Below are 27,368 nucleotides of genomic sequence, written 5' to 3' on the forward strand. Positions count from 1 at the left end.
TTGGACTAGAACCTGGGAGGCCCAAGTTCAAATCCCCACTCAGCTATGAAGCTCACTGGGTGATCTCGGGCCAGTCACTGCCTCCCAGCCTCACCTACCTCACAGGGTTGTTGTGAGGATAAAATGGGAAAGGAAGAGAACTGTGTGTGCCACCTTTAGCCCCTCGGAGGAAAGGTGGAATGAAACCGCAAGAAATAAAACATGGTTTCCAAAGCACCCATAGAGAAATGCATGGGGCGTGTGCCATTATTTACTACCACTCAGAGGAGGCAGTCACAAAAGAACTCTGCAATCAAGCAGCTCAGAAGTACCTTTGCCCTCCACTTAGGAGACAGAAGCCTCTGTGTGTCTCCGTTTTAATTGCTATCATGTTGCCAAGTACAACAAAGTTATATATAAATATGAGATAGATGGCATTTTGTTCTTAGCTTCTCTCTCCCTGCCTCCCCCAAACACAGAGTGGGGGGTTAGCAGATGAAATCAGCGTGCCTTTATGAGCAGTGACTCAGGTGCTACTGTCTATTCTAGCTTCGGTGTTGTTGAGAGAGGGCTTTTGTGCTGCGTCGGGCTTTATGGCATCACTTGTAATAATAAGACGATTGTTTGGTTGCGTGCAAAGCTCTCGCTCAGGGATTCCTGTTGCGGCCTCCTCCCTTGAAACCTCAACCATGTGAGCTGCACCTTCCCTGCTAAATTCTCTCCCCTCTCCCCCCCCCACTCTGCTCGCTCACAGGTAAACAGTGAGTAGTGCAATCCCTGCAGGAATGAAGGGTCTTCCTCAGCCCTCGGTTAGCCACACAGGCACTGAGAAATAACACCGGCTCCAGCATTCCTCATCCCTGACTCACCGGCAAGCGTTGGGGAAATGAGGACGTGAGCTCGGTCACGCTACCTAGCGGGGGTGGCAGTTCACCTGCTCGGCCTTAAGTCTGTCTTGTCTGCTGCGCTCTCCCCTTTGGTGTTCTCACCACTTCCTTTTTCCTGCTCCGCTTAACCAAGAAGCAGCAGCATAGGCTGAAGGTCTCTTGGAATACAGAGCTAGGACTTAACTCCAATGTTGGCATCTATCTCAAACGGGGTCCTTTCTATCAGTGTGAAGAGGTGGCACAGCGTCGCATCCACCCTTGTTTTTCCATGATGCGAGCCAAGCAGAAGAGAACAAAACCCAAATTACGGGTTAGTTTTGGTGGCATGGGCTCGGCGTACTTCTGGGAGCATGTTATCCTGTATGAGCCCTTTTGTCTGTTAAGATCAGCTAAAAGATGGCAAGGACGTGTTAGGGATTGCAATTCTAGATCAATTATGAACCTTATTTGTGGGCAGAAGGCTGAACAAGTGGGGGTGCCCTGGGCAACATGGAATCTTGCCTTTTGAGCACTAAAAAAGCAATGCCCATCCCTTTGAGGTCCTCAGCATTTTAAGAAGCACCATCAAGCCCTTCTATCTGCAAAAACAAAATGCCTCCCTAACTAAACATAGTCAAAAACATCTGGAGAGTGGCTCTGAAACCTGTCCCACATATCATATATCACACCCAGATGCAAACGAAAATCTTTCAGATAATTTTTGGTTTCTAAAAGGAAACAAAAACAGACACCAGTGACCCAACTATTAGCCCTCTTTCCCCCAGGTTTTTCTAGCACATTTCTGTCTATGCCAGCCAGCAAACTGCTTGCCCACAAAATACTAGTTCCTTCAGTTCTGCCAAGAAATAAATGCATTACAGCCATTTGTTGATTTCCCCATTAATAGTCAATCTCATGCTTATTCAGTTTGTTCCTTATAGAGATCTTCCTCTGTCTGTTTCACTTCAGACAAATCGTATTGACACACACTCCAAAGAAGCCTCTCTCGGTGGCGCTCGCTCTCTCTGCCCCCCCCCCACAGAAAGAAGCAGAAAACAGTTTAAAAACGACAGTTACTTGAATAACAGTCACAATAGAATGGAATGCCTTTCTCATGTGACTCACAGTCAGCCAATCACATGAGAGCTACTGCCAAAGGAAAAAACCCCATGTTAAAAATGCACAGTAATTTAACATAATTAAACATTCCCATTTCCGTAATGGAAATTAAACCTTTACCCTTATCAAGTTGGTGGTTCAAGGTACTCCAATGCATGTAACTTGTAATATGGGAGGAGAGGTTCAGCTGTGTCCGCGCGCCAGGAGTGCAATTCTTTTGACATTTGCTCCTCAAGGTCACTTCCAGGAATACAGATTGGCTCGCATTCACCATCAATTGAGAAAGGAACGACACACTGTGTAACCAGACATTGGCTCATTATTACTGCAGTAGAGCAAGGGGCTGTTGCACCAGAAGCAAGAGTGTGAACGGACCAAGGATCTGGTTTGAGCCCAAATAGCTTTACTTACTGACAAGCAGGTTAGAACGAACAATCAAAAAAGTGGGAGAGAGATGGCAGGAGAAAGACGTTAGTCCAAAGACTGAAACACAAATTTAAAAACCTCCACTTTTATTCAGACTCACCACAGTTAAAAAGTCAGATCAATTACTAATCATCCTTATGTATTGGTCTTTGTGCATACAAACAAAACCACACGCACTGACGAAACAAGCCCACGGGGCTTTCAATTAATTTAGTCCAAGAGCACCAACTGGCTGGTGGTAACCACATGACCCCTTATGCTCTGTCCCCCTGGAGAAAATAGGGATCACAAAGCAACCAAAGTAAATGCTGCTTTGTGAACTTGGAGAAAAGCCTTGGTGGGGCTGTGTGTGTGTGTGTGGCACTGGTTATCCAGAGGCCTCTTTTGCAGAGCCCTGAGGTGACATATAGGAAGACAGGTCCCAGTGATACACAATTCTTGAGGTTTAACCTGCAAGCACAAATGCTACAGACAAAAAGCAAGAAGCCCTTAGCTGTCAAAAGTATATGATGTGCCAATGCAAGCTCTCTTACTTCTGTTTCCGCCATAGAGCACAATGGGCGTGTCTTTTTACTCAGGGATCTCGACCCTTATAGTTGATCCGCCAATGAGTTGGTACTGATTTGCTGGATGAACACAAGTTGTCAACTCACCCCATCCATTTACTCTGCCCCACTCTACTCTCTTGCATTCATCACAAGGAAGGGGGTGGGCACAATTCCCCAAGAAAGCCCTCTTGCTACCATAGCAAATATAGATATTAGAAAATGCAGATGAGGGAGTGGGGTGGTGGTGAATTAGGTGCTACTGCAATAGGCCTCCTAGTGTTGACACTAGGAGGCTCAGATCCGCCTTCAGTGCTGAACTCTGCTTGCTTGAGATGGTAGAAAATGCCATAATAGCATGTCAACTGAGTTAAGAACAGGCATCCCCAAACTTCGGCCCTCCAGATGTTTTGGACTACAATTCCCATCATCCCTGACCACTGGTCCTGTTAGCTAGGGATCATGGTAGTTGTAGGCCAAAACATCTGGAGGGGATGCCTGGTTAACGATTCACAGAGGCTCAACCTCCAGAAACCCTAAAGTAGTAACTCCAGAAGTATAACCCTAAAACTGAAGGGTGATATTTCCTACCAGACAAGGGATATTAGGAAATGAGTGCACCTACGGGAACAGCACTATAGAAGCCCAGACACTTGTCAGAAGAAGTGCAGCCTTCACTTAACATTTGCCACAAACACTTAGCAATCTTCCCTTGCTCTCCAGGTAAACCTCCAATACCATATGCAGATAGGAAAGCTCTTGCACCCCGCCCCTAAGGTCCCATTATTGATTAAAAGAAAAGATCCATCCATTTCGACAAGTTGTGAAGCCGAATATTTCCACAGCTAAAAACAAAGCACTGTATGGACTTCTATCGTAGGACACTCTATCTGCTTGTTGGCAGCAGCCTGTAAGCCATTTCAGCTCTTTGATGTTGCCTTCCACCACTCAGTTTATACCACACAACAAGATTTGTGAACACACAGCAAAGACAATCACCACAGATTAGACCTGACCTCATACCAACAACTGCGCTGGAAAAGGAGTAATGGAGTGGCAGGAGGAAAGAAAACCACAAGAATGACTTTCCTGCGTTTTCCAAAACCACCCACATTAACATTATGGCAAATTTTAAGTCCGTATAATTTAAGTCAAATCAACATTAACCCAGATCAGTATTATTATTATTATTATTATTATTATTATTATTATTATTATTATTATTACGTAAAAATACAGTGTTCCCATTCCAGCTTCTGCTGTGCATTTTGTCCAGAATGACATATTCTGAAGGTCAAAGATGGGGAAAGTTGGCATTTCCTGTTATCCAAGTCCAACATCCAGGGACATCATGACCACAAATCCTAAGATTGAAGTCCAGGAAGCCAGCTTCCCATTGCCACTGCGAAGAGAGGGGAGGTAGGGGAAGAGAAGTTAAGGTCTGTGTTCCAAAAGGTATTTGCTTTTTTGTTTGTTTGTTTGTTTCCTTATCTGACACAAAAATTGATTGATTGATTGATTGCTATTTACAATAACATCAGACAAACAGAGTGAATAATATCAAAAAATACAAAGAAAAATGTAATAATAATAATAAAGAAAAAAAGAAAACAAAAATGAAAAAAATGAAAAAGTACATAAAAACCCGACTTCCCTCCACCCATGTATGACCTCCTGCTCTCAATCTTATTTTAATTGTTGTGTTATTAGTATTACTTTGTTTTTACCCACTTATATCCAATTCCTCCTCCTTTCTACTCTGTAAACTTCATTCATTGCATATTGATATATTTATCCCAGAACAATGTTTTTTCATATATTCCTTTACACAGTCCCATTCTTCTGTCTGTCTGTCTGTCTGTCCTCTTATCGCTGCTGTGAGTCTTACCAAGACTATATATTCACAAAATTTCGTTTGCATCTCTCCAATTGATGGGATTTTTTCTCCCTTCCAATTTTTTGCTGTAAGTATTCTGGCAGCAGCTGTTGCATACAAGAATACTTTTTTCTTAGTCGCAGGCATGCCATTCGCTATTATTCCCAAGAGGAACGCTTCTGGTTTTTTGTTGCATGATATTTTAAGCATTTTTTAAAGTTCCTCCTGACACAAAAACGTTTCTTCTTCCCCCTTTGGAGAAGCAAACAGTGTGTTTAATGCCCTGTTTTATGCTGTTCGGTTGGGACGGTCATGATTTGTGGGATACTGACCACATAGCTGCCAAGTACCCCGTATTTCCCGGGAAACCCCCGTTTTTCCTTACCGTTTCCCGGAGGTCTCCCGTTCCAGCTCCTCTCCCGTTAATTTCCCTTATGTTTGTTCCTGTTGGTGGCCATTTTTCTGGTGCTGCTTTGCCCATCTATGGGCACCAGAAAATGGCCGGTGCCGGAAGTCGCGTCTACACATGTCCGGAAGTGCATAGACGCAACTTCCGGTGTCACTTTGCCCATCTGTGGGCACCAAAAATGGCCGACACCGGAAGTTGCGTCTACGCACTTCCGGACATGCGTAGACGTGACTTCTGGCGCCAGCACCGTCCATTTTCGGTGCCCATAGATGGGCAAAGCGACACTGGAAGTTGCGTCTACGCAACTTCCGGTGTCACGTGGCTGCCGATCCCGGATTTCTCCGCGGGGTACTTGGCAGCTATGACTGACCAATTAGGGGAAGTACTTGTGTAGGCAGAAGATGCTGAAGACAATGACAGCTAACACACCAACAATCCCCCTCTAGAAGGGGAGAACTTGGATGAAGATGAATGCCAGACAGCAGAGGTTCTTTTGACTTGCAGGGTTTCATGACAAGGAGTCTGCTACTCCAACCAACTCTTAAGATTGGATTCTAAGATGTTGGTCTGAGTAATTTCAGGAGCTTATGAAAGTCTGGTGTCCTGGGAACCAAAATCTTTTCCTCAAAAGCTGACTGAGAGGAGCTTTATTTAGGTGGCGTTGCTGCTCTTGCTGCCTGAACTGGGTTTTCCAATCTTTTGGAAATGCCTTGGTTTTTGGAAATGCCTTGGCATGCCTTGGTTTTAATCTCCCCTTGATTTGGTTTGCAGAGGCTTCTCTACCTGAGAGGCATTTGGTGTTAAAAACAGCATGAAAGAAACAGACTGGATGTGGCTGAAGAAGGAGTTGCTCACCTGATCTGTGCCTCTGGGATGATGTCGTCCACCACCACGTATACCATTGCCCCAGCAGCAAAAGCCAAGGCGTAGGGCAGAAGAGGCTCTGCTAACACCATGGCAAAGGCCCCAAAGATGCCAGCTAGTGGTTCCACCATGCCGCTTAATTGCCCATACCTGTAAAAACAGCCCAAACAACATGTCACTAGATAAGGCAGGATGCTGTTCTGTTCTGTCCTGTGCATGGTGTTGTTTGTCCCTTTCAAGCTGCCATAGTTTGCCTCGTCAACATAAATCAGTTCTTCCCCATCTCCTTGACAACTTCCCATTTGAAGCCAGAACAACAGGGATGATTATTGCCAATCATCATCATCATTATCATCATCATCATCATCATCATCTCCTCTGAAACCATTAAGAAGCAAACACTGCAGAAGACAATTCCCCCTCCTTTAATCTGAAATGTGGCAAATGGCTACAGACAAAAGTGAACATCTGGCTATAAAGGTGATGATTGTTTAAAGTGGTATGATACTGCTTTAACGGTGTAGTCCAGATGAGACCTACATGACAAGGAGTATAGAGATTTGCATTTCTAACTGATAGTTGGATTAGATAGGAGGACCTTTAGCAACCATAGAGTAGGTAGGCCCAGTTAGAAAAAGGATTGAGAACCACTAACATAAATAGCAGCAGCCTCTCCCAGTGTGCGAGAGAAAGCATGAATCAGGGCCACTTGAAGACATTTTCAGTTCCAAAGTTGCATCAGGAAATACAAAGGAAGCATGAGAAACAGGTTTTGAACCTTACCAGAATGCTCTCCACGTCGAAAACCCAGCTCCACGCAAGGGAAGGCTGACAGCTAGCCCTTCTGGAAAGTTCTGGATTCCAATCCCAATGGCTAAATTCCTGTGTGAATAAAATGAAATAGATTATAGGTATTATATAACAGAAATGATGGTTGTGCATGGGTGGAGCAAATAAAAGACATTAGGCTGAGACAGTCCTTTTGTTGGCAAAATATTCCTTGTTATTAAACATGTCTCTTTAATGTCAGTATTTTCAGCCCTTGGGGCCTAATGCAATCATGCTATTGCTTGGCATCCAACTCAGGATTTTCATCTTCAAAGTGTTCTACATAAGTTAATCAACTTAACAATGCCCCTGGGAGGCAGGGAGGAACAGAGGTGGGTTGGGGGGGGGGAACTTGTCAAAAGGAGGCAGATAGCAAGTTTAAAATAGCTGTCTATGCGGAATTCCAAATTGCTGAAACATACACCAGAGGCAGCAAGCTTTTTTAAAAAAAAAGCAGGGGAGGGGCATTGCTTTACACATTATGATTTCAGCCTTTGTTTGTTTGTTTGTTTGTTTGTTTGTTTGTAGTAGTCATAATAGTAGTATTTTAAAGGTTTTGGTAACTTCTACACATTCTTAGCTGAAGCAAAATAAAAAAAAATTACTTCCAGCAGCACCTTAGAGACTAGCTAAGTTTGTCATTGGTATGAGCTTTCGTGTGCATGCACACTTCTTCAGCATACCTGCCAAGTCTCCCGCTGAAAAATGCGGGATCAGCAGCGGCGTGGCACCGGAAGTTGCGTAGAAGCAACTTCCGGGGCCGCTCTTCCCATGTGTGGGCACCGGAAATCAGGCAGAGCGGCACCGGAAGTCGCTTCTATGCATGCCCGGCAGCCATCTTGGTGTCGGCTGCTGCCATGCTGCCGCCGTGCAATTTTTGTTCTCATCCTGAGGTAAAGTTTTTAATCCGAGGTACTACTTCCGGGTTAGCGAAGTCTGTAACCCGAAGTGTTTGTAACCCGAGGTGTTTGTAACCTGAGGTAACACTGTACTCCTACGGTGCTGGAGGAGACTCTTGGGAGTCCCATGGACTGCAAGAAGATCAAACCTATCCATTCTTAAGGAAATCAGCCCTGAGTGCTCACTGGAAGGACCGATCGTGAAGTTGAGGCTCCAATACTTTGGCCACCTCATGAGAAGAGAAGACTCTCTGGAAAAGACCCTGATGTTGGGAAAGATTGAGAGCACTAGGAGAAGGGGACAACAGAGGACGAGATGGCTGGACAGTGTTATTGAAGCTACCAACATGAGTTGGACCAAACTGCGGGAGGCAGTGGAAGACAGGAGTGCCTGGCGTGCTATGGTCCATGGGGCCACGAAGAGTTAGACACGACTAAACAACTAAACAACAACAGCATACTCCTAAAGGAACTGGGAGCACCATACCTTACATTCCTCACTTCCCAATTGCTTGCCAGTGGAGAGACAAAGGTTATTGCATATAGGTTGCTTGTTACAGAAAAGGTATCCAAACAATGTATAGTGGTACCTCGGTTTAAGAACAGCCCTGTTTATGAACTATTTGGTTTACAAACTCTGCAAAACTGGAAGTAGTGGCCTGGTTAGTGAACTTTACCTTGGCCTAAGAACAGAACCCGAATGGTGGAAGGGCACCGACAGTAGGAGGCCTCATTAGGGAAAGCACGCCTCAGTTTAAGAACGGTTTCGGTTTAAGAACGAACTTCCGGAACAGATTAAGTTCATAAACTAAGGTACCACTGTATTTCACACACACACACACACACACACACACACACACACACACTTCACTGAGCCACTCTCCCATTCTTTCTCATAGAATCTCATAGAACAGGCATCCCCAAACTTCGGCCCCCCAGATGTTTTGGACTACAATTCCCATCTTCCCCGACCACTGGTCCTGTTAGCTTAGGGATCATGGGAGTTGTAGGCCAAAACATCTGGAGGGCCGCAGTTTGGGGATGCCTGTCATAGAATCATAGAGTTGGAAGGGACCCTGAGGATCATCTAGTACAACCTCCTCTCTGTGTGTTAATTCCTCACTCTGGACATTCCTTGCCTGACACCCAATTTCCCTTTTTCTGGCCGGTGCTGGATGGTGATGCTCATGTCACTAGGTGGAGGACATGCTACGGTTCAAGCCATGGCAATCTGGAGCCTGGGAGTCAAGTTCCAGCTCCCTCCACTCCCACCAGCATCTTGTACTAGGGGCAAAGGTATTATTTCCACAACGTTATTGTTCAAGTTGCAGGTGTTTTGGGGTGTGCATTCCACCTGGTGGTGAACAGCCATTTTTTAAAGTCCAGGATAGGATTGCATTTCTGGACAGCGTTGATTCCAAAAAACAAAAAGAGTGCTTCACTGATATTTCAGTATTATCTGTGGTCTAAAGCAGGGTGAGGAAGCCTTAAAAACTGTAACTGGAAAGCATGGACAGCACAGCAAGCATGGGAAGTTTCACAATTGAAGGCTCAGCTATAAGTCGGTTGAAAATGGAACATATTAAAGTGTCTTTGTCAACAGAAGATAAAGCATTTGTTTACTTGATGAGGGTTTTAAGAGGCCAAGTATGGCGATTACTCAGACATATAAAATGAGGGCCAATTTACTGTCTGGCTCAAATATTTCCAGACGGGTAAGGAACCCTATTGCTTGGTTGGGGCAGCGAATCAGCTGCTTAGCACTGCCAATATGCTCTTTAGTTTTGTCAATACTGATGAGGTGCTCAATTCTTAAGAGAGAAAAATACGGGTCCTCGGTGTTAAACAGATGTGAATGTCTAACACTCCATCTATTCAGCCCTCAATAGCTGGTTGAGAGGGAACACAATCTTGTTAAGGGAGTGTCAAACCACACTGACATTTTATTGTCCTTAAAATAGAAACAAAGGTCACAGAGTTCCTGTCTTGCATTTAAACACCGTGTAGATTTTACCTGCAGAGGCAGACACAGGGAAATGTGGTTAGGGAGGTACAATATTGAGTTTTAAAGTGAGAAATCGAGATTGAAATTTCTGTTAAACCACGAGCTCGCTGGGTGGGCTTGGGCAAGTCAACAATATTTTAGTTTAATGTAGGTAGCAGAGTTATCGGGAGGATAAATGAACAGAGGATTTCAAAGCAAGTTATACACTGCAAAGCAGCTTTTGCCAACTTGGTGCCCACATGATTCCTGGGATGAAAACTTTCATCATGGTCATCGTGCTGGGATAGAGGGGAGCTGTAATCCAAAACATCTGGCAAAGACTACTGTAAGATGCATTGGCTTTTCTCTATCCTGTACTTTTCTTGCTGCTTCTAGTGTTCACTAGGATTATTTGCCTTGACTGACATGTTTGCTTACAATACCATGTGTGTGTGTGTGTGTGTGTGTGTGCGCGCACACACACACACACACACACACACACACACACTATGTACATACTAAGAAAAATGGCAACCACACCAATGGTCACTGGTAGCAGCATATGAACAGGACTGGAATCTGGGGAGTTGAGGTGGCCTGCCCAGTCACCTGAGTACCATCAATACAAGTGCTTTCTTACAATATTGTACTATTGCAGCACAATGCTATCTGGTACCTAGCAAAGTAGCTAAAGTTTAAATATTTTTTTCTGAGGATTTTCTAAGTAATTCCAAACCATTTTGAACACACCTCTGACCCAAACTATGCATGTGTTGTATCATACCTGCCAAGTCTCCCGCTGAAAAATGCGGGATCAGCAGCAGCACAGCACCGGAAGTTGCATAGAAGCAAATTCCGGGGCTGCTCTGTCCATGTGTGGGCACCGTAAATAGGGCAGAGCAGCACCCGAAGTCGCTTCTACACATGTCCAGTGGCCATCTTGGCCACCAAGATGGCCGCCGGGCATGCGTAGAAGCGACTTTCGGTGCCTCTCTGCCCGATTTCCAGTGCCCACACATGCCGCAGAGCGGCACCCAAAATGGAGGCTCCCTGGCAGGTAGGAAATCCGGGGGATTTCCAGGATTTTTCTCCATTTGGGAGAACAGCAGGAAACGGATTAAAATCCGGGGGTTTCCCGCGAAGAACGGGATACTTGGCAGCTAAGTGTTGTATGTATGTATGTAAGTCTATAGAAAGAAAGTGTCTGTATTTGAAAATACAAGGAAGGAAGGAAGGACTTTTGCTCCACCCAGTTGACTGATAAGGCTCTTATTTTCCCATAAATGGTCATGTGATGGCTAAATACTAAAATGATACAAAAACAGTTGAATGAATCAGCTTGATTGTTCTTATGAATGGAAGGGTGAGTGAACTGTGGTTTGCAAACTTGTGTTTCAGTCCATCTCAACATACAAGGCAAGGGAGGCAGAGAGACTGAAGGTTACATAAAATTCTTGGCATGGGTGTTGCTGAGGTGTTGGTTTCAAAACTCAGGACTCAGCTGGTGCAGACTCACCTATCTGCAGGATCTACATCTGCACAAACTTGAAAATGAGGGATTCATTCTCTCATGTGAGCTTCTCCTAAAATGGAATTGAAAAGGAAACAAAAGCTCCCCTTATTGCATTTCTCTGTTTGATGACAGAATTTACTGCTCACAAACACGAAGGATTAACAACACCAGAGGGCACAGTCCGGACAAAAGCAGCACAAACCTTTATGTTGCCTCCAAAGCTCTGCCAACAAGTCCCAGCCATGCCCTATAGTAACCCTCCTTCCTCTGCCACCTATGCACTTGAGGTATAAAATCTGAAATTTCACCTGCAATCCCAGTCCAATCGTCCAGCGTATACTTGGCAGCTGCAACTCTCAAAATGAATGCAGTTTGAATCAATGATGCTGTGGGATTTCAAAGTTCAGCATAATGGGGCTATATGGTTATTATTATTATTATTATTTATTATTATTAAAAAACACCTTCATCCTCCCATTGCGTAATATGACTTCAAGTTACAAGAAAGGAGATTTTGACTAAGCACCAGGAAAAACTTTCTGAGCGTAAGAGCTGTTTGACAGTGGAATGGACTCCCTTGAGAGGTTGTGGACTCTCCTTCCTTGGAGGTTTTTAAGCAGAGATGGGATGGCCATCTGCCATGGATGCTTTAGGTGAGATTCCCTGCATTGCAAGGGGCTGGACTAGATGACCCTTGGGGGTCTCTTCCAACTCTACAATTCTATGATTCTGTGAGCACTAAATCACCGCACCAGTGCTTCCTTGTGTGTAAGGAGCTCCACAGACATGCAGCCTGCGCACATGTGTCTTTTTCCCATTCACTTCCCTGAAATGCAGCCTTGCACACTGGAAGGGAAACGGCCCCTCACATTAAAGTGAGTAAGAAAAGCAACACAAGCAAGAGCTCTGCATTCTCAGCCAAGCACCGGCAGCTCAGTATTGGGCAAATGGAAATGTTCTGCTTGGTGGTGCATGAATTACGGGAGAAAGGAAAGGGTGACCGTTCTTGAAATTCAGAAGCCTCACCACACCCCAGTTTTAGCCAAATCATGGCCCTCCCTGTAGCCTTTTAAAAACTGTAGCTAAGCAGACAGTTTCAGAAGTTGGGCTTCACCCCAACTCTTTGCTGAATAGTAGTGGTTGGGATGCAGGTAGCGCTGTGGTCTAAACCAGTGAGCCTAGGGCTTGCCGATTGGAAGGTCGGTGGTTTGAATCCCTGCGACGGGTTGCGCTCCCGTTGCTCAGTCCCAGCTCCTGCCAACCTAGCAGTTCGAAAGCATGTCAAAGTGCAAGTAGATAAATAGGTACCGCTCCAGCGGGAAGGTAAACGGCGTTTCCGTGCCCTGCTCTGGTTTCGCCAGAAGTGGCTTAGTCATGCTGGCCACATGACCCGGGAAAAACTGTCTGCAGAAAAACACCGGCTCCCTCGGCCAGTAAAGCGAGATGAGCACTGCAACCCCCGAGTTGTTCGCAATTGGACTTAATGGTCAGGGGTCTCTTTACCTTTACCTTTTATAGCACCTAGGTCAAATGGGGGCACTTGCAGCAAAGCTTTGGAGCCACTGCTGTGAAGCCAAACAAATCCAAGCAGGGCTGGGAGAAGATTTTCCCACCTTTCCAGCAAAGGTTGCTCAGCGCCCACCTAAACATGGAGTGCTTTCCCCCTTGAAACACGGAGCTGAGAAAGCAGGGCCTCATTCTGTCCCTCCAGGTCCTCTCCCTTTAAAAGGAGGCTCAAATTGCCACACAAAGACTGACTTCACTCTCAGCTCCTGAGAAACCTCAGCAGCTGCAAGAAAGATCTTTTTTTCTGATACATTAAACACTTGTTTCCTCTTAGCAAAATAAGACCAGTCTTGGTGGTGGGGAAGAAGAAGAAGAAGAAGAAGAAGAAGAAGAAGAAGAAGAAGAAGAAGAAGAAGAAGAAGAAGAAGAAGAAGAAGAAGAAGAAGAAGAAGAAACTGTTCAAAGTTGTTTAAACTTATATATATACATACACACACACACACACACACACAAACAAACAAACAAACAAACAACAACAACAACAAAACAGTTGAGAATGGAGAAGGCGCTGCTGCGAATTTCTTTACCTAGGACAGACTTATTTCAATAAAGGGAAGAAGGAGGGAGATATGGGGGGGGAGAGAGAGAGAGAGAGAGGTGGGGTGGGGGGAAGAGTATGGGGAAAACATCTCTTCTAGAAAACAGTAGAGCTGCTGTCTACAAGCTTCCCCCCTCCCTCCGGCTGCCCCCCCTTGCCTCTCCTTAGCACAAAGCAGCTATTACCACAGCAAATTAATGGGTGGGAGAGGAAAGTGTGAATGGAGGGGTCTGTGCAAAAAGAAACCACAAGATTGCCACTGAGCCTTCCCCCCACAAGGAGCCAAAACCTATTCTGACCTTGCTCTACTTTGCCTACCTTAAAGGCAATTAGGTGAGGTGTTTTTTGTTGTTGTTTCTTTGCTTTGTAGGGAAAGGGTGGGCGGTCAGGTGCAGATTGGAGAAAGAGGAAAAGAAAAGCAATTGCAGAAAATCTAAAACACAGATACCCAATAGAAATATTAACACTATGTGTGGAACCTGGACTATTACGCCTGTTCTTATTTTCTGTGGCATGCTTTCAAAGTCATGGGAAGTGAGAATGCACAATTACATGATCATTCTTGAGATTTTGAGAGTGCAATTAACAGTGCAATCCTGGCCATGTCTGCCCAGAAGTAAATCCTTCTGAGTTCGGTGGGACTTACTCCCAAGTAAGTGTACATGGGATTAAAACCTTACAGATTTACAACACAGAGATCTGGATACAATCGAATCCCTCTGTAAAGATAATAAACCACTGAATCATAGAGTTGGAAGGGACCACGATGATAATCTAGTCCAACCCCATGCAATGCAGGCATCTTTAGCCCAACATGGGGCTCAAACCCATGACCCTGAGATTAAGAGTCTCGTGCTCTACCGACTGAGCTATCAACAAAGGTTTGTGCTTAACAATATATACAAAAAAACCCAACTTTTCTCCTTGAGAGGCATCCGGTTGATGTCTTTCTATGAATGGGAGACATCTGTCAGAGGAAGAGAAGGCAACCCCTTCCCCTCTGCAACTGCCCCCCCCATTTTCTCCAAGGGGAGGGGAAATCACCAAGAACTGCCTTCAATCAGAAAAGAACACCAATTGGATACCACCCCTTGCACTCAAGCATTCAATAAACTCGAAGATTCTCTACAAGTCTCAAATACTGTACCTCTGCTCTCAGTTTCCATGCTAGCTAACTGCAGGTCACACTCAAACAACCATGGCATGGGCCTTCCACAGAATCTCTCTCCCCCCCCCCCAGGAGATGAAGGGTTACAAACAAGAACAGAATGTCTTGTCTCATTCATAAACCCGGTCTCCTTCAGTAAGCAAATACACACAACAAACAGCTTTGTTTGAATCCAGGGTAGTGGGATTCAATGAGGTGGAATCACAGATTTTTTAATGAGGTGGAATCACAGATTTTTACATCAATATTCCCTTTAAGTTCCCTGAAGGAGAGGGGTGGAAGTGGACCCTGATTACTATCAAAACTTTCAGGAAGCTTATTTGCTTTGCATTATACATGGGGAAGTCAGATGACAGCGTTTCACACAATTCCAACACTGATACATGACGCTTCTTAACACCAACCAAGTGACTGTGGGTTCCTGCCGCGGGCTGGGATTTGATTCTGCCCAGCCTTTGTGCAAGGACCTGTGGTAGAAGTAGCCAGACTGTGGTCAGATCTAATTAGCTAATGCTTTTAGGAAATGTTGTAATAGGCAATACATTCCTCTAGGAAGAGATGTGCCACAGCACCTGGTACCTATCAATGTCCATATTATTTTACTGACACTGGTAGAAATGCACTGCGGATGATTTTATGCATGGAAGTCAAACCCATATTTGGCTCCCCCCCCCCTAGAGAAATAGCTAATGGAATTTGTTGAGGTGCCAGAACCAAAGTTGTTGAGCTTCTTTAAAGGGGGAACACCCAGCCAAAGTTGGTGAGCTGTTTTTAAGGGGGGAGGTCATTCCTAAAATAGCTTTTCTTCTTTGACCAATCACCCCACCGCCAGTTCTGGAACCTTACGCCACCACCCTGCACCGATTGCCGTGCCACCCGCAGCCTCCATCGCACAAACCCAAGTGCCATCCCGCTGGGCTGCAAAGCTACAGAGCTGCTGGGACACACAACACAGCTGCCAGAACGCACCAAAGAGGTGCCGGAACTCAGTTCTGGTAAGTTCCAGCTGTAGAAAAAAGCCCTCTATTCATAAACAGACACAAACATGCACATGGGTTTTGAAAACAAACCAGTCTTCCCAAACAGAACATTACAGAAATATACTGGTGCCTTTTATAAATTTCAAATGGACAGTGCACACATTTAGAGATTCATATGTTATCCTAAATATAATTATGTGGAACTGGCCACAACAAAACACAGATATTATGCACATCTTGGAAACATGGACGTCCTGGTCTAGTGGTGGAAGGCATGGTGGAATGGCGATACTCATTTGACCTCCCAAAAGCTGAGCCACTGTTGCTTATTGGGACAGGAAGGGGCGAGGTTAGTGCAGTGCAAATGCACTGGCAGAACCAATCTGGTTCTCCTGCTTGTGTGTTTGCACCTTGACAATCACCCTGCAACCTTGCCTCTCCCCTTCCTGACAAGCACCAGTGACTCAGGTGGGATGAGAACATGTCAAAGCTAAATCTCCAAACTGTGTCTTGGTTTGAAGAGTTGGGGGTTGAGGTTCTAAATTTTATTGAGTTCCTAGATTTCTCATGGACTGTCACCAAAAGCTACCCTCTTCCACTCCATGTCTCAATTCAGGCTCGTGTTAAGAGCTTCTGCTTCACAAACTATGCAGCAGCCAACCTGCATTTGCATAGGGAGCTGCCTTTTGCTGAGTGCAACCACTGAATCATCTAGCTTGGTACTGTTGACAGTCAATGAGTGGCCCTTCAGGGTTTCAGATGCGGGTCTCTCCCAACCCTACCTGGGGATGCTGGGAGTTTAATGTGGGACTTTCTGCACGCAAAGCCTGCACTCTACCACTGAGCTATGGACCTTCAACCTCAGACTGCCTACTAGCATACCTGGATGGTATCTGCATGCAAGCCACAGATACGCAAACACAATGCAAACACATCGTTCGGTGTAAACCCAAAAGCGATTGTGTGCAGCAGTTCTAAAGCATAGTCAAATTGTCCTCGGGCATCTTGCAAGTCCTAAGAATGACTCCTCCAGTTCGAAGGTTGAAAGGATATCTTCTGTGATTAGGGTTGCCAGACTTGATAGAGGACAGGACTTCTGTGCCTTTAATTGCCCCGCTCTCTTTTGAGTCTGGAAACCTTAAAGAGAAACCAGCAGACCCTTTGCTTGGAAATTAAACAAAGGGTCTGCTGGTTTCTCTTTAAGGTTTCCAGACGAAGAAGAAGAAGAAGAAGAAGAAGAAGAAGAAGAAGAAGAAGAAGAAGAAGAAGAAGAAGAAGAAGAAGAAGAAGAAGAAGAAGAAGAGGAAGAAGAAGAAGAAGAAGAAGAAGAAGAAGAAGAAGAAGAAGAAGAAGAAGAAGAAGAAGAAGAAGAAGAAGAAGAAGAAGAAGAAGAAGAGTAGTAGTTTGGATTTGATATCCCGCTTTATCACTACCCGAAGGAGTCTCAAAGCGGCTAACAATCTCCTTTCCCCTCCTCCCCCACAACAAACACTCTGTGAGGTGAGTGGGGCTGAGAGACTTCAGAGAAGTGTGACTAGCCCAAGGTCACCCAGCAGCTGCATGTGGAGGAGCGAAGACACGAACCCGGTTCCCCAGATTACAAGTCTACCGCTCTTAACCACTACACCACACTGTAGGGCAATTAAAGGCACAGAGGTCCTGTCCTCTATTGAGTCTGGCAACCCTATCCGTGATGTGTGGGCACTGCAGTAAAGAAAGTATCTCGCTTGTTACAATTTCTGGAGAAGAAATTCGAAGTGATTGCTCCTCTATATGAGACCCATCTGTTCGTGGTTTCTCCCAAGTTTACTGGGAAAGATTATAACCCCAATAAAACTTCACTGTGCTCTGGAAAATAAAAGATGCCTTATGAAGAAACTCTTGGTGTCGTAAGGAAATGTACACTACCAAGGCAGGTGGCAGAGCTTAGCAGGAGTGCTTCAGCTGCCCCCCCCCCCAAAATACAGCCCAATGCTATGATGTGAGCAGCACTGGAGTATTTAAGAGTAGAATCTGTATGGTGGAACTGGGAAGAACTGGGGGAAAGGCCTTGCTCACCCTTCCAGGACAGTGAACATCACCTTGAAAAGTAAGATTGTTAAACTGTGAATTACGGAGGCAAACATAACAAATATCAAGAAACAGAAGCAGACTGTGAAAACAGAACACAACAGAAACAGAACCAGGAAGTAACATTCAGACAGATGGGGCCATTTTGTAGTTATTCCTAGTAGTCACAACTGCAACTACGACAACATCACAGACTGGCTGGGAGCTTAAATAAATTTGGTCCTCAAGATTGCCTTCAACGTTTCCTTTGCAAATTTTGACACTGAGTCATTTCCAAGTATATTCTGAATGCCATTATATTCTTTGACTAATGGCTATCTGCATTCAACCCTTGATATATATCTGACAACTGATTTTCCCCCACAAAATTCAACAGCTGGCGTGCAACGGTACATAGTCAGTTCCATTGCAACAGTATGTTTGTTCTTGTGGTTAGTGAAAAGAGAGCTTAACCAGGAACCTGGGTTTGGGCAACAAGCCAAGCCTCAGGTTAACTCAGTGTGTTGCAGGACCAAAAATGACCAGAAAGGAGCAAAGTGGCCGTGCAGTCCCAGTGGTGAGGTATTATCAGGAAGGTGCAGGCTCATAGACCTTGCTCCCAACCTATGAAATCTTCTTTCCTCTCCGTCTTCTTAAAATTACCCTGCCCTAAATGGAAACTTGTGCAACGAACCTTATACACAGTATGCCTGTGAACTGGCATGGCATCACCTTGGAACTCTCTCATTAACTTTATAAAAAAAGTAAAGAAATTGGCATCTCTGCATATTTGCAAGGTCAAGGCACAGAAAGCCTTCTATAAGCCTAAAACCTTGTTTTGAAGGGACTATTATTTTACAGACCGATTATGAAAGTAGGCTACATATTCTTAACAAGCCCCTTTTCACTCCGGCTTTCAATTCCCCACAGTGTATAATATGCATGTGTGTTCCTGCCATGGCAGGGCCCTTAACATAGTGTTTTGATTGTTATCGCCCTGCCATGAAAGGGCCGATTGTTTTGGGTTCCTGCGATTACATCATGGCTTCCCACTCTGGTTGCCTGTCAAGGTGTTTGATCGGAGCTTGCAGGTGGGAAGGAGTCCTGCGGTAAGCCTTGAGCACTTCCCCATACTTGCCCTACCTGTTAAACACAGCTCCCTTAGCACGCAAAGGCTCCCTCCTCTTCCCCCCTCCCTCCCTTTTCTTGTGAATGTGCTCACATAGAGCAGGCAAAGAAAATGAATTGGAGATAGAAGATACGGGAAATAAAACTATGGAGTTTAGATTCTGGCTCTCAGGAGACAGGCAGTGCTCAGAAGAACCTGTCAAAATCTTTCTACAGTTTCTACTTTTAGTTAAATATTTTTATTTATTTGCTTGATTTTTTTGGGGGGGTGGAGCTGCTCCCCTTCCCCCCCCTAGCTATTCCCCTGGTCACACTCACTGCTGGCATTTGAACTCTGGAGAGTTGGCCAAGGCTGAATGTAGACTGCAGTTGGCAGGAGAAGGAAAGGTTAATCTGTCCTATACAATCTCCAGGGCTTGCAACTGCTGCTTGGGAGAAGCGCTACTATGGCATTTTCTTTGCAGGCTTTATCCGCCTCCTCTCTGTCATACCTTGTCCTTTATTCCTCTGCCCGTGGGCTGCCATTTTGTGTTTGAGCTCTGCCTACCTATGAACTTCACAACCACTTGCTTTGCCTCTCCGGATTACTTACGGGTAGGTTTCGGTTCCACGATTTATTCTGAAACCGCAAGGGGCTACAAAGGAAGAGCTTTGTGTAAGGAAAGCACAGCTGACAAGATGCTGCTACTCCGCCAATTAACAAAGCACCCCAACATGCTTTTAAGTTGCCCCATCGCTATGAACTCACCCTCCTTTTCTCACCATCTGAATTATTGGGGAAATATGCAATTGCTTGAGAGGACCCTTGTGAGGTTTACAGCAAAATCCTGTGTTTAGAACAGTCTAAACACAGTTCTTTGTAAATGCTGAGTGTTATTCTCATTACCACCTAGCAGAGCGGTTGCAAAGCATGATGCGCAACTGCTTCTTTAATCCTCCTTGTATACCTTATTTGTTATTGTTGTTAGAGAAAACAAAAATTGGGAACAGTCACTAAGAATTTAGAAGGACTGTTTAGATAACCTTTTAGTTCACATCTAACATACCAACACAACGGTGAGCAGTGATTATTTTTACATTGTGTCTCTGAGTGACAACAAACAGAGGCTTTTACTTCCTTGCTACTTAGACTTTTTGGTTTGCATCAACCTCTTGCCTTTTTAGCTACAAGCGAATGTTAAGTAGTCTTCATTTTCTTCTATTTTTACTTTTAAAAAAGGAGCCCACTTTCCACTGCATCTCTGGTGGTCTTTGAGCTTTCCCAAACCCCAACAGCCATTGGCGAGGACCAAAAAAAACCGAAAAGAACAAGCTATATATTGTTTTGGAGGCTTAATTGGCTAGAAGAAAATGGCTCCACCTCACAATTCCAGCCCTCACACTGGGAAGGAATCAATTGGGTCTTATTGCCAGTCAATGGATGCCAATTCTTTCCCTCCAGCTTGCATATAGAATGCCGATTAACAGGGTGACAGCGGGGGGGGGAGGGGAACCCAATTGTGCTGTTAAAGGGAAAGTAAAGCCATTTATGAGCAGCGTAGAAACATTTATATCTGTGTCTGAGCTCAGGTATCTGTTCTCTGAGGAGAATCTCTTCAGCAAATTCAAGGACCTTTTAACTGTGCTTATAATAAGGCTGTTGTTGTCTAGTCGTGTCCGACTCTTCGTGACCCCATGGACCAGAGCACACCAGGCACTCCTGTCTTCCACTGCCTCCCGCAGTTTGGTCAGACTCATGCTGGTAGCTCTGAGAACACTGTCCAACCATCTCGTCCTCTGTCGTCCCCTTCTCCTTGTGCCCTCCATCTTTCCCAGCATCAGGGTCTTTTCCAGGCTATGCAAGCATATATAATACAGGAGGGCAGTTCTGTATAGCGAGTGGAGAACAATTGCAGTTGACACTCCACACCCTTTCTGAAGTGCTCCTCACTTCAGAATACCTTGACTGCAGGAGGATGCTAGGCAGTTAATATGCCACACTTGAGAAGGGGACACATAACCATCCCTTGTCTTATTCTTGGGTATTTTCAGTGGCAGCATCACACTTATGGAACTCCCTCCCTGGGTCATCATCGTCCCCCGCAGAAACATTCAAGTGAAAACGAAAGACATTTCATTTGTCCAGACTATATGTATTATAGATGACACTGGCTTTTAATGGGTGGCACTGTAGATAGCTTCCACTGCTAATCTCTATGAAAGTGTTTTTTCTGCAACTTTGTGGCATTCCTTTGTTTTATTTAATTTATGCTGTCAGCCACCCTGTTCCCTGGTTGGAAGAAGAGCAGGGTGGGGAAAGAACCAATAAACGAAGAAATTAAAACACTGCTTTTCAAGCAGAAGGCCTCCTGTTAACATTTCAAAAGACGAAGCCCAGGACAAGAAGGCAAGGAGAAGGAGACTGGTCAAAGATCGCAGAGTGAGCTTCACAAGTCAAAACCAGCCAATGCATTGCAATGGATTGCATCATTGCAATGATGCAATACAGTGGTACCTCGGGTTACAAACACCTCGGGTTACAAACACTTCGGGTTACAGACTCCGCCAACCCGGAAGTAGTACCTCGTGCAAGAGAGACCAAAGTTAAGAACTTTACCTCAGGATGAGAACAGAAATCGCAGGGCGGCAGCGGGAGGCCCCATTACCGTAGCTAAAGTGGTACCTCAGGTTAAGAATGGTTTCAGGTTAAGAACGGACCTCCGGAATGAATTACGTTCGTAACCAGAGGTACCACTGTACTGCAAAAACAACAACAACAACAACAACAACAACAACAACAATTTCGCCACTGCCCCCCAAAGAAAAGCTCAACAACTCAAAAATTTTTGAAATATGGAACCCTACTTTAATAAGGCCCTGCTCCTGCATTCTGTATTAACCGTCATTTTGAAACACACTTCAAGGATAGCACCCACTCAAAAGCGTCCACATGGTGGCTCATATCTTTTGATAAGGGATAGTGCTAAGTAAATTGCCCCAAACCAAGAAGGAACTGTCCTAGATTGCATGTGTAAAATATTATGCCTTTATATTTAGAAGTGCCTGGGAGCAGAAGGAAGAAAGAGACATCTGGAGAGAAAGTCTCCAGCAGGAAAAAGGCTGGGTATGTGGTTGAGTTCAACACAATGTATTCATTCAGGAAAGAAAAGGAGGGGAAAAGCACTTGTCTCGCAGGGCTTTTCCCAGTGAAAACACCAAGATAAGTTTACCAAACACTCTTCACCCTAGACAAAGAGAGAAATTGTATCCTAGCCCTGCAGGCTGCTAGTGGCGGAATCCAAGGCCCTGAGTGTGCCTGTGGGTTCTTTGGTGAACAGTATGTTTGCTCAGTCTTGTAGACACATCCTCAAGAAATCTTTACGACTGTGTTCAGGGTGACATTCCTTCTCCCTGCCCCCCACCCTGCTGCAGTGAAAAATACAAAAATAGAAGGGGATGGGCTTGATCAGAAGAACTGTTTTTGGGGGACAGGAGGTGGGCGGGTGTGGAGGACTCCCTGGTCCTGAATGGGGTAACTGTGCCCCCGAAGGACCAGGTGCACAGCCTGGGAGTAATTTTGGACTCACAACTGTCCGTGGAGGCGCAGGTCAATTCTGTGTCCAGGGCAGCTGTTTACCAGCTCCATCTGGTACGCAGGCTGAGACCCTACCTGCCTGCAGACTGTCTCACCAGAGTAGTGCATGCTCTAGTTACCTCCTGCTTGGATTACTGCACTGCGCTCTACGTGGGGGTACCTTTGAAGGTGACCCGGAAACTACAACTAAGCCAGAATGCGGCAGCTAGAGTGGTGACTGGGAGCGGCCGCCGAGACCACATAACACCGGTCTTGAAAGATCTACATTGGCTCCCAGTATGTTTCCGAGCACAATTCAAAGTGTTGGTGCTGACCTTTAAAGCCCTAAACGGCCTCAGTCCAGTATACCTGAAGGAGCGTCTCCACCCCCATCGTTCTGCCCGGACACTGAGGTCCAGCGCCGAGGGCCTTCTGGTGGTTCCCTCGTTGCGAGAAGCCAAGTTGCAGGGAACCAGGCAGAGGGCCTTCTCGGTAGTGGCGCCCGCCCTGTGGAACGCCCTCCCACCAGATGTCAAAGAGAAAACAGCTACCAGATTTTTAGAAGACATCTGAAAGCAGCCCTGTTTAGGGAGGCTTTTAATGTTTAATCGATTGTTTTATTTCATTTTTCTGTTGGAAGCCACCCAGAGTGGCTGGGGAAACCCAGCCAGATGGGCGGGGTGTAAACAAACAAACAAACAAACAAACAAACAAATTATTATTATTATTATTATTATTATTATTATTATTATTAGGGGGTGTCAATTCACCCATTTTTATCTGGTGCCACTGACAAAACGAGGCACTGCTAAATATCTTTCACCACTGGATGGCATAAGCCAAACCAATCTGTAACAACACTGGTGGAATGGTAGCCACAACAAACAAAACCTCCTTGGCTTTAAGTCAAATCAGTCCTTGCTGCTCAGCCCCATTTGGTCTCTCTCGCATGAGCACTGCTTTTAATGACTTCTGGCACAATCAACCACATTTAATGATATTAGCCCCATAAAACAGGAATTCTCCATCAATTTGTGCAACAAAGCATCTCATAACATGTCAAGGTGTGCTTTGCATGCTGCTAAAGAATGATTAACGCAAGCCCCCCCCCCTTTAAAGGAAATATTGCAGTATATAAAAGAACTTAGCATGTTGGATTTTTTGTGATGGCAGTAACAGATCTTGATAATTAAGAGAAAAAGGTAAAGGGGCCCCTGACCATCAGGTCTAGTCATGTCCGACTCTGCGGTTGTGGCGCTCATCTCGCTCTATAGGCCGAGAGAGCCAGCGTTTGTCCACAGACAGCTTCCGGATCATGTGGCCAGCATGACAAAGTTGCTTCTGGCGAACCAGAGCAGCGCACGAAAACGCCGTTTACCTTCCCGCCGGAGCGGTCCCTATTTATCTACTTGCACTTTGATGTGCTTTCAAACTGCTAGGTGGGCAGGAGCTGGGTGCCAACAAAAAATAAAATATAGGAAGCAGCCATGGTTGCTGATTAATTATCGTGCAAAAGACTCCTCGATATGCAGTAGCAATATTATGAGATGCCCAGTCCAGGCACGAAACAACATTATGGGTCAACAATAGGAGATTTCTTCTTCTAGTACACCAAGAGAGAGAGAAAAAGAGAGGTATGTGATGTATTGAGGCATTTGTTGAGACAAAGATACTGGGGGTGGGGGGGGGGAAGGAACAGCACACGCCTCAAGCCAATATAGGCTCATGTCTTCAGCTGGCACCAGAACAAAGTGATTCCAAAAATAGAGCTCAAACACCTAAGTAATTGCTCACATGTTTTTGAGGAATCAAGTCGTACGCATTGCCAAATCTATCGGCCTTACTTAGTTTTCTATGCTTTTTTGGCCAGCTTTATGGCATGTGGAAAAGGGCAGCCCTTTTAGAAACATGTAACAATATTTCATATGCTGTGGAAGTCAGAACTGTGTTCTTTGTTCTTTCAGTGGCTGGGGAAACCCAGCCAGATAGGCGGGGTATAAACAACAAATTATTAAAGGTAAAGGTAAAGGGACCCCTGACCATTAGGTCCAGTCGTGACCGACTCTGGGGTTGCGCGCTCATCTCGCTATATTGGCTGAGGGAGCCGGCGTATAGCTTCCAGGTCATGTGGCCAGCATGACAAAGCCGTTTCTGGTGAACCAGAGCAGCACATGGGAACGCCGTTTACCTTCCCGCTGTAGCAGTTCCTATTTATCTACTTGCATTTTGACGTGCTTTCGAACTGCTAGGTTGGCAGGAGCTGGGACCAAGCAATGGGAGCTCACCCCGTCACAGGGATTCGAACCGCCGACCTTCTGATCAGCAAGCCCTAGGCTCAGTGGTTTAACCACAGCGCCACCTGGGTCCCATTGAACAAATTATTATTATTATTATTATTATTATTATTATTATTATTATTACTATTATTATTAATCAAGGAATGTGAAATCCAACTGAGCTTTCCAACAGCCCATTTTCGTAGTATCCAAATGCACATGGAAGATATTTTAAGGGTTTCTGAAGAGAAATGTTTGGGCTCCCTCTCTTAAGATTCAGGGCATACTGAAAAAGGGCCTCTTTAACCAGGTCTTTGGCTGGTGTGTTACTGGAGGGATTGTTGGGGTGGGTTGTCATTGTTTTTGTTTTTATTATGTATGTGGTGTTTTTACATTACAGACGCTCAAAGTGTCCCTGCTTTCCAGGGACTGTTCCCGGATTTACAGAAGCCGCCCCAGTTTCCAATTTGATCCTGGAATGTCCCGCTTTTCCTCAGGACGTCCCTATTTCATCAGAGAAATGTTGGGAGGGTATAGTAGGATATCCCTATTTTCATTGTGAAAATGTTGGGAGGGTATGGAGATATGTGACCCCCCAACCCCCAAGCCAAGGAAATAAGTAACTATACAACTTTTAGAAGACATCTGAAGGCAGCCCCGTATAGGGAAGTTTTGTAATGTTTAATTTTTTATTATGTTTTTATATATATTGGAAGCCGCCCAGAGTGGCTGGGGCAACCCAGTCAGATGAGAGGGGTATAAATATTATTATTATGGGATAGGACAGCCCTCTTTTCATTGGAGGGCATGTGTCAGGGGATTCTTGCGACTACTCTAGAGTAACGACGCTCCTCATGTTGCTTTTTTCGCAACGTGGTTATTGGTGCCTCTATGTACAGTGAGCTAGGTGCAGAACATATCTTCTTACTCCGATGCAGAATCCGGAAGTGCCCCCCGGCGCGAACGCCCCCAACATAAAAGTCGCGGGACACTGAATCTCCTCCCCTTTCTTCTCTTTCGTAATTCCGGAACCGGAGGAAAGGGTCTGCGTTCCATGTTTTCCCTCTCCCCCTCTTCCCCTTCTCTCTCTTCCCACCTGTGGAGTCTGGGGTCTTTCCTCCTGCCTGAGCCCTGGCACTCTCTCTCCGTGTCCTGACTAGCCTCCCCCGAGCCTGTGCTTCCTTCGCTGCTCAGGGAGGGGCTGCTCTTGATGACAGGGGGAGGTACTCTGTACTCTCTCCCCCTTACAGTATGATATTGTGATTTTATGTTGTGAACTGCCCTGAGACCTGCGGGTATAGGGCCGTTTACAAGTTTAATAAATAATAATAAAAAGCAAGGGAAGAGGCAGTAACATAGCACAGAATGATGATAGGGTAGGCATCTCCAAACTTCGGCCCTCCAGATGTTTTGGACTACAATTCCCACCATCCCTGACCATTGGCCCTGTTCGCTAGGGAACATGGGAGTTGTAGGCCAAAACATCTGGAGGGCCGCAGTTTGGGGATGCCTGTGATAGGGCAAGCAAGCATGCAGAGCAGGAAATGCATCCTATGCAGACAAACAGGAATTCCAGTACCACAAACCTCCATTGTCTGCATCACTTGCCACATGTTGGCCACCCATGAACTGGACTTTGGTACAAAAAAAAGTACCACAAGCAGCAACCCCCAGAGTGTCCATGATTTCAGAGAACAGGGAAACATATTATTAAAGCTATTTCTTCTGTTGCCCCAAACACAAATAATCTGGGTTTTGGTTGAAAGCCCTTCTGCCCTTCCTGGTATGGTTTTTTTTTAAAAAAAAGATATTTAATATAGCTAGGCCAAGCAGACAAAATGGGGTCAAATGTTTAGCTTGTACTATTTTTGGAAATGATTTAAGAGGGCCCTTCCTTTGAGATCCCGCTAGCTTCATGTTAAAACAGCACACCCTCCATAGAAATGCCCACCAAAGCTTTATTTCTGGGAGGAGAAATTTAAAAAATTGCACGTTAACACTGGCAAAGCTGCACGCAAAGTAGAATTTAACGACGCGGCAGCATTGATCCCGGGAAATTCTAGAGTTGGAGAGAGCTTTAAAGCCTTGTTATAAAGGTTATTAAAACATTATTATTTTTTCAATAGGGGGAAAAAAGCACACATGTGCATTAAAACTGGGTGGTCTGAAAGGAAAACTTTCAGGTCTCTTGCCCATCTAGAATGATTCTCTGAAATGCTATGAATCTATGTTTGTAGCCTTGTCCATTACAAACAGTCCGCTGCGGGTTGAGTTTTTCCAGGTTGCGAACGCGGCGGACCCAGAAGTGTTTACTTCCGGGTTCCGCCGCACGTGCACACGCAGAAGCGTCCTGCATACTTTGCACATGCGCAGAATCGCTCTATCACGCTTTCGTGCATGCGCTCTATCGCTGCTCGGGTTGCGGACTTTTCAGGGTGCAAACGGCACCCCAGAACGGACTGGGTCCGCAACCCGAGGTACCACTGTATCAACTACACAGAGCGTGCCCCCCCTTGTCACCCTGCCCTGCCCCCAAGCAGATAAGCCACAGCGACACCAGTGACAGGAGGGAAGTCTTACAACTCTGCCCCCCTCCCATCTTGACTACTACAGTTGTACCTTGGAAGTCAAATGGAATCAGTTCCGGAAGTCTGTTCGACTTCCAAAACATTAGGAAACCAAAGCGCGGCTTCTGATTGGAAACGGACACTCACTTCCGGGTGTGCGGCGTTCAGGAGCCAAGGTACAACTGTACTTGTTTCAGGATCTGGGAGAAATACCCAGAATCTGGGAAAAGCCTAG

At 45.4% G+C, this 27,368-nt stretch overlaps 1 protein-coding gene across 4 annotated transcripts in view; it reads right to left on the reverse strand.

The window, feature by feature from the left end:
• Positions 1-2,459: 2,459 nt before the first annotated feature.
• Positions 2,460-27,368, reverse strand: part of SLC39A11 (solute carrier family 39 member 11) — a 265,410-nt gene continuing 240,501 nt past the window's right edge. For all 4 annotated transcript variants that reach the window (XM_088661434.1, XM_035104080.3, XM_035104081.3 and 1 more), the window contains 3 exons: positions 6,868-6,966; positions 6,076-6,234; positions 2,460-4,337 (listed from right to left, as the gene is read on the reverse strand). In XM_088661434.1, coding sequence (XP_088517560.1) covers positions 4,259-4,337; positions 6,076-6,234; positions 6,868-6,966 — 337 coding nt within the window. In that variant the 3' untranslated portion in view covers positions 2,460-4,258. The remainder of the gene's footprint in view (positions 4,338-6,075; positions 6,235-6,867; positions 6,967-27,368) is intronic.

The sequence above is a fragment of the Zootoca vivipara genome, chromosome 2, assembly GCF_965207765.1.
Source record: "Zootoca vivipara chromosome 2, rZooViv2.hap1.1, whole genome shotgun sequence".
Classification (NCBI taxonomy): domain Eukaryota; kingdom Metazoa; phylum Chordata; class Lepidosauria; order Squamata; family Lacertidae; genus Zootoca; species Zootoca vivipara.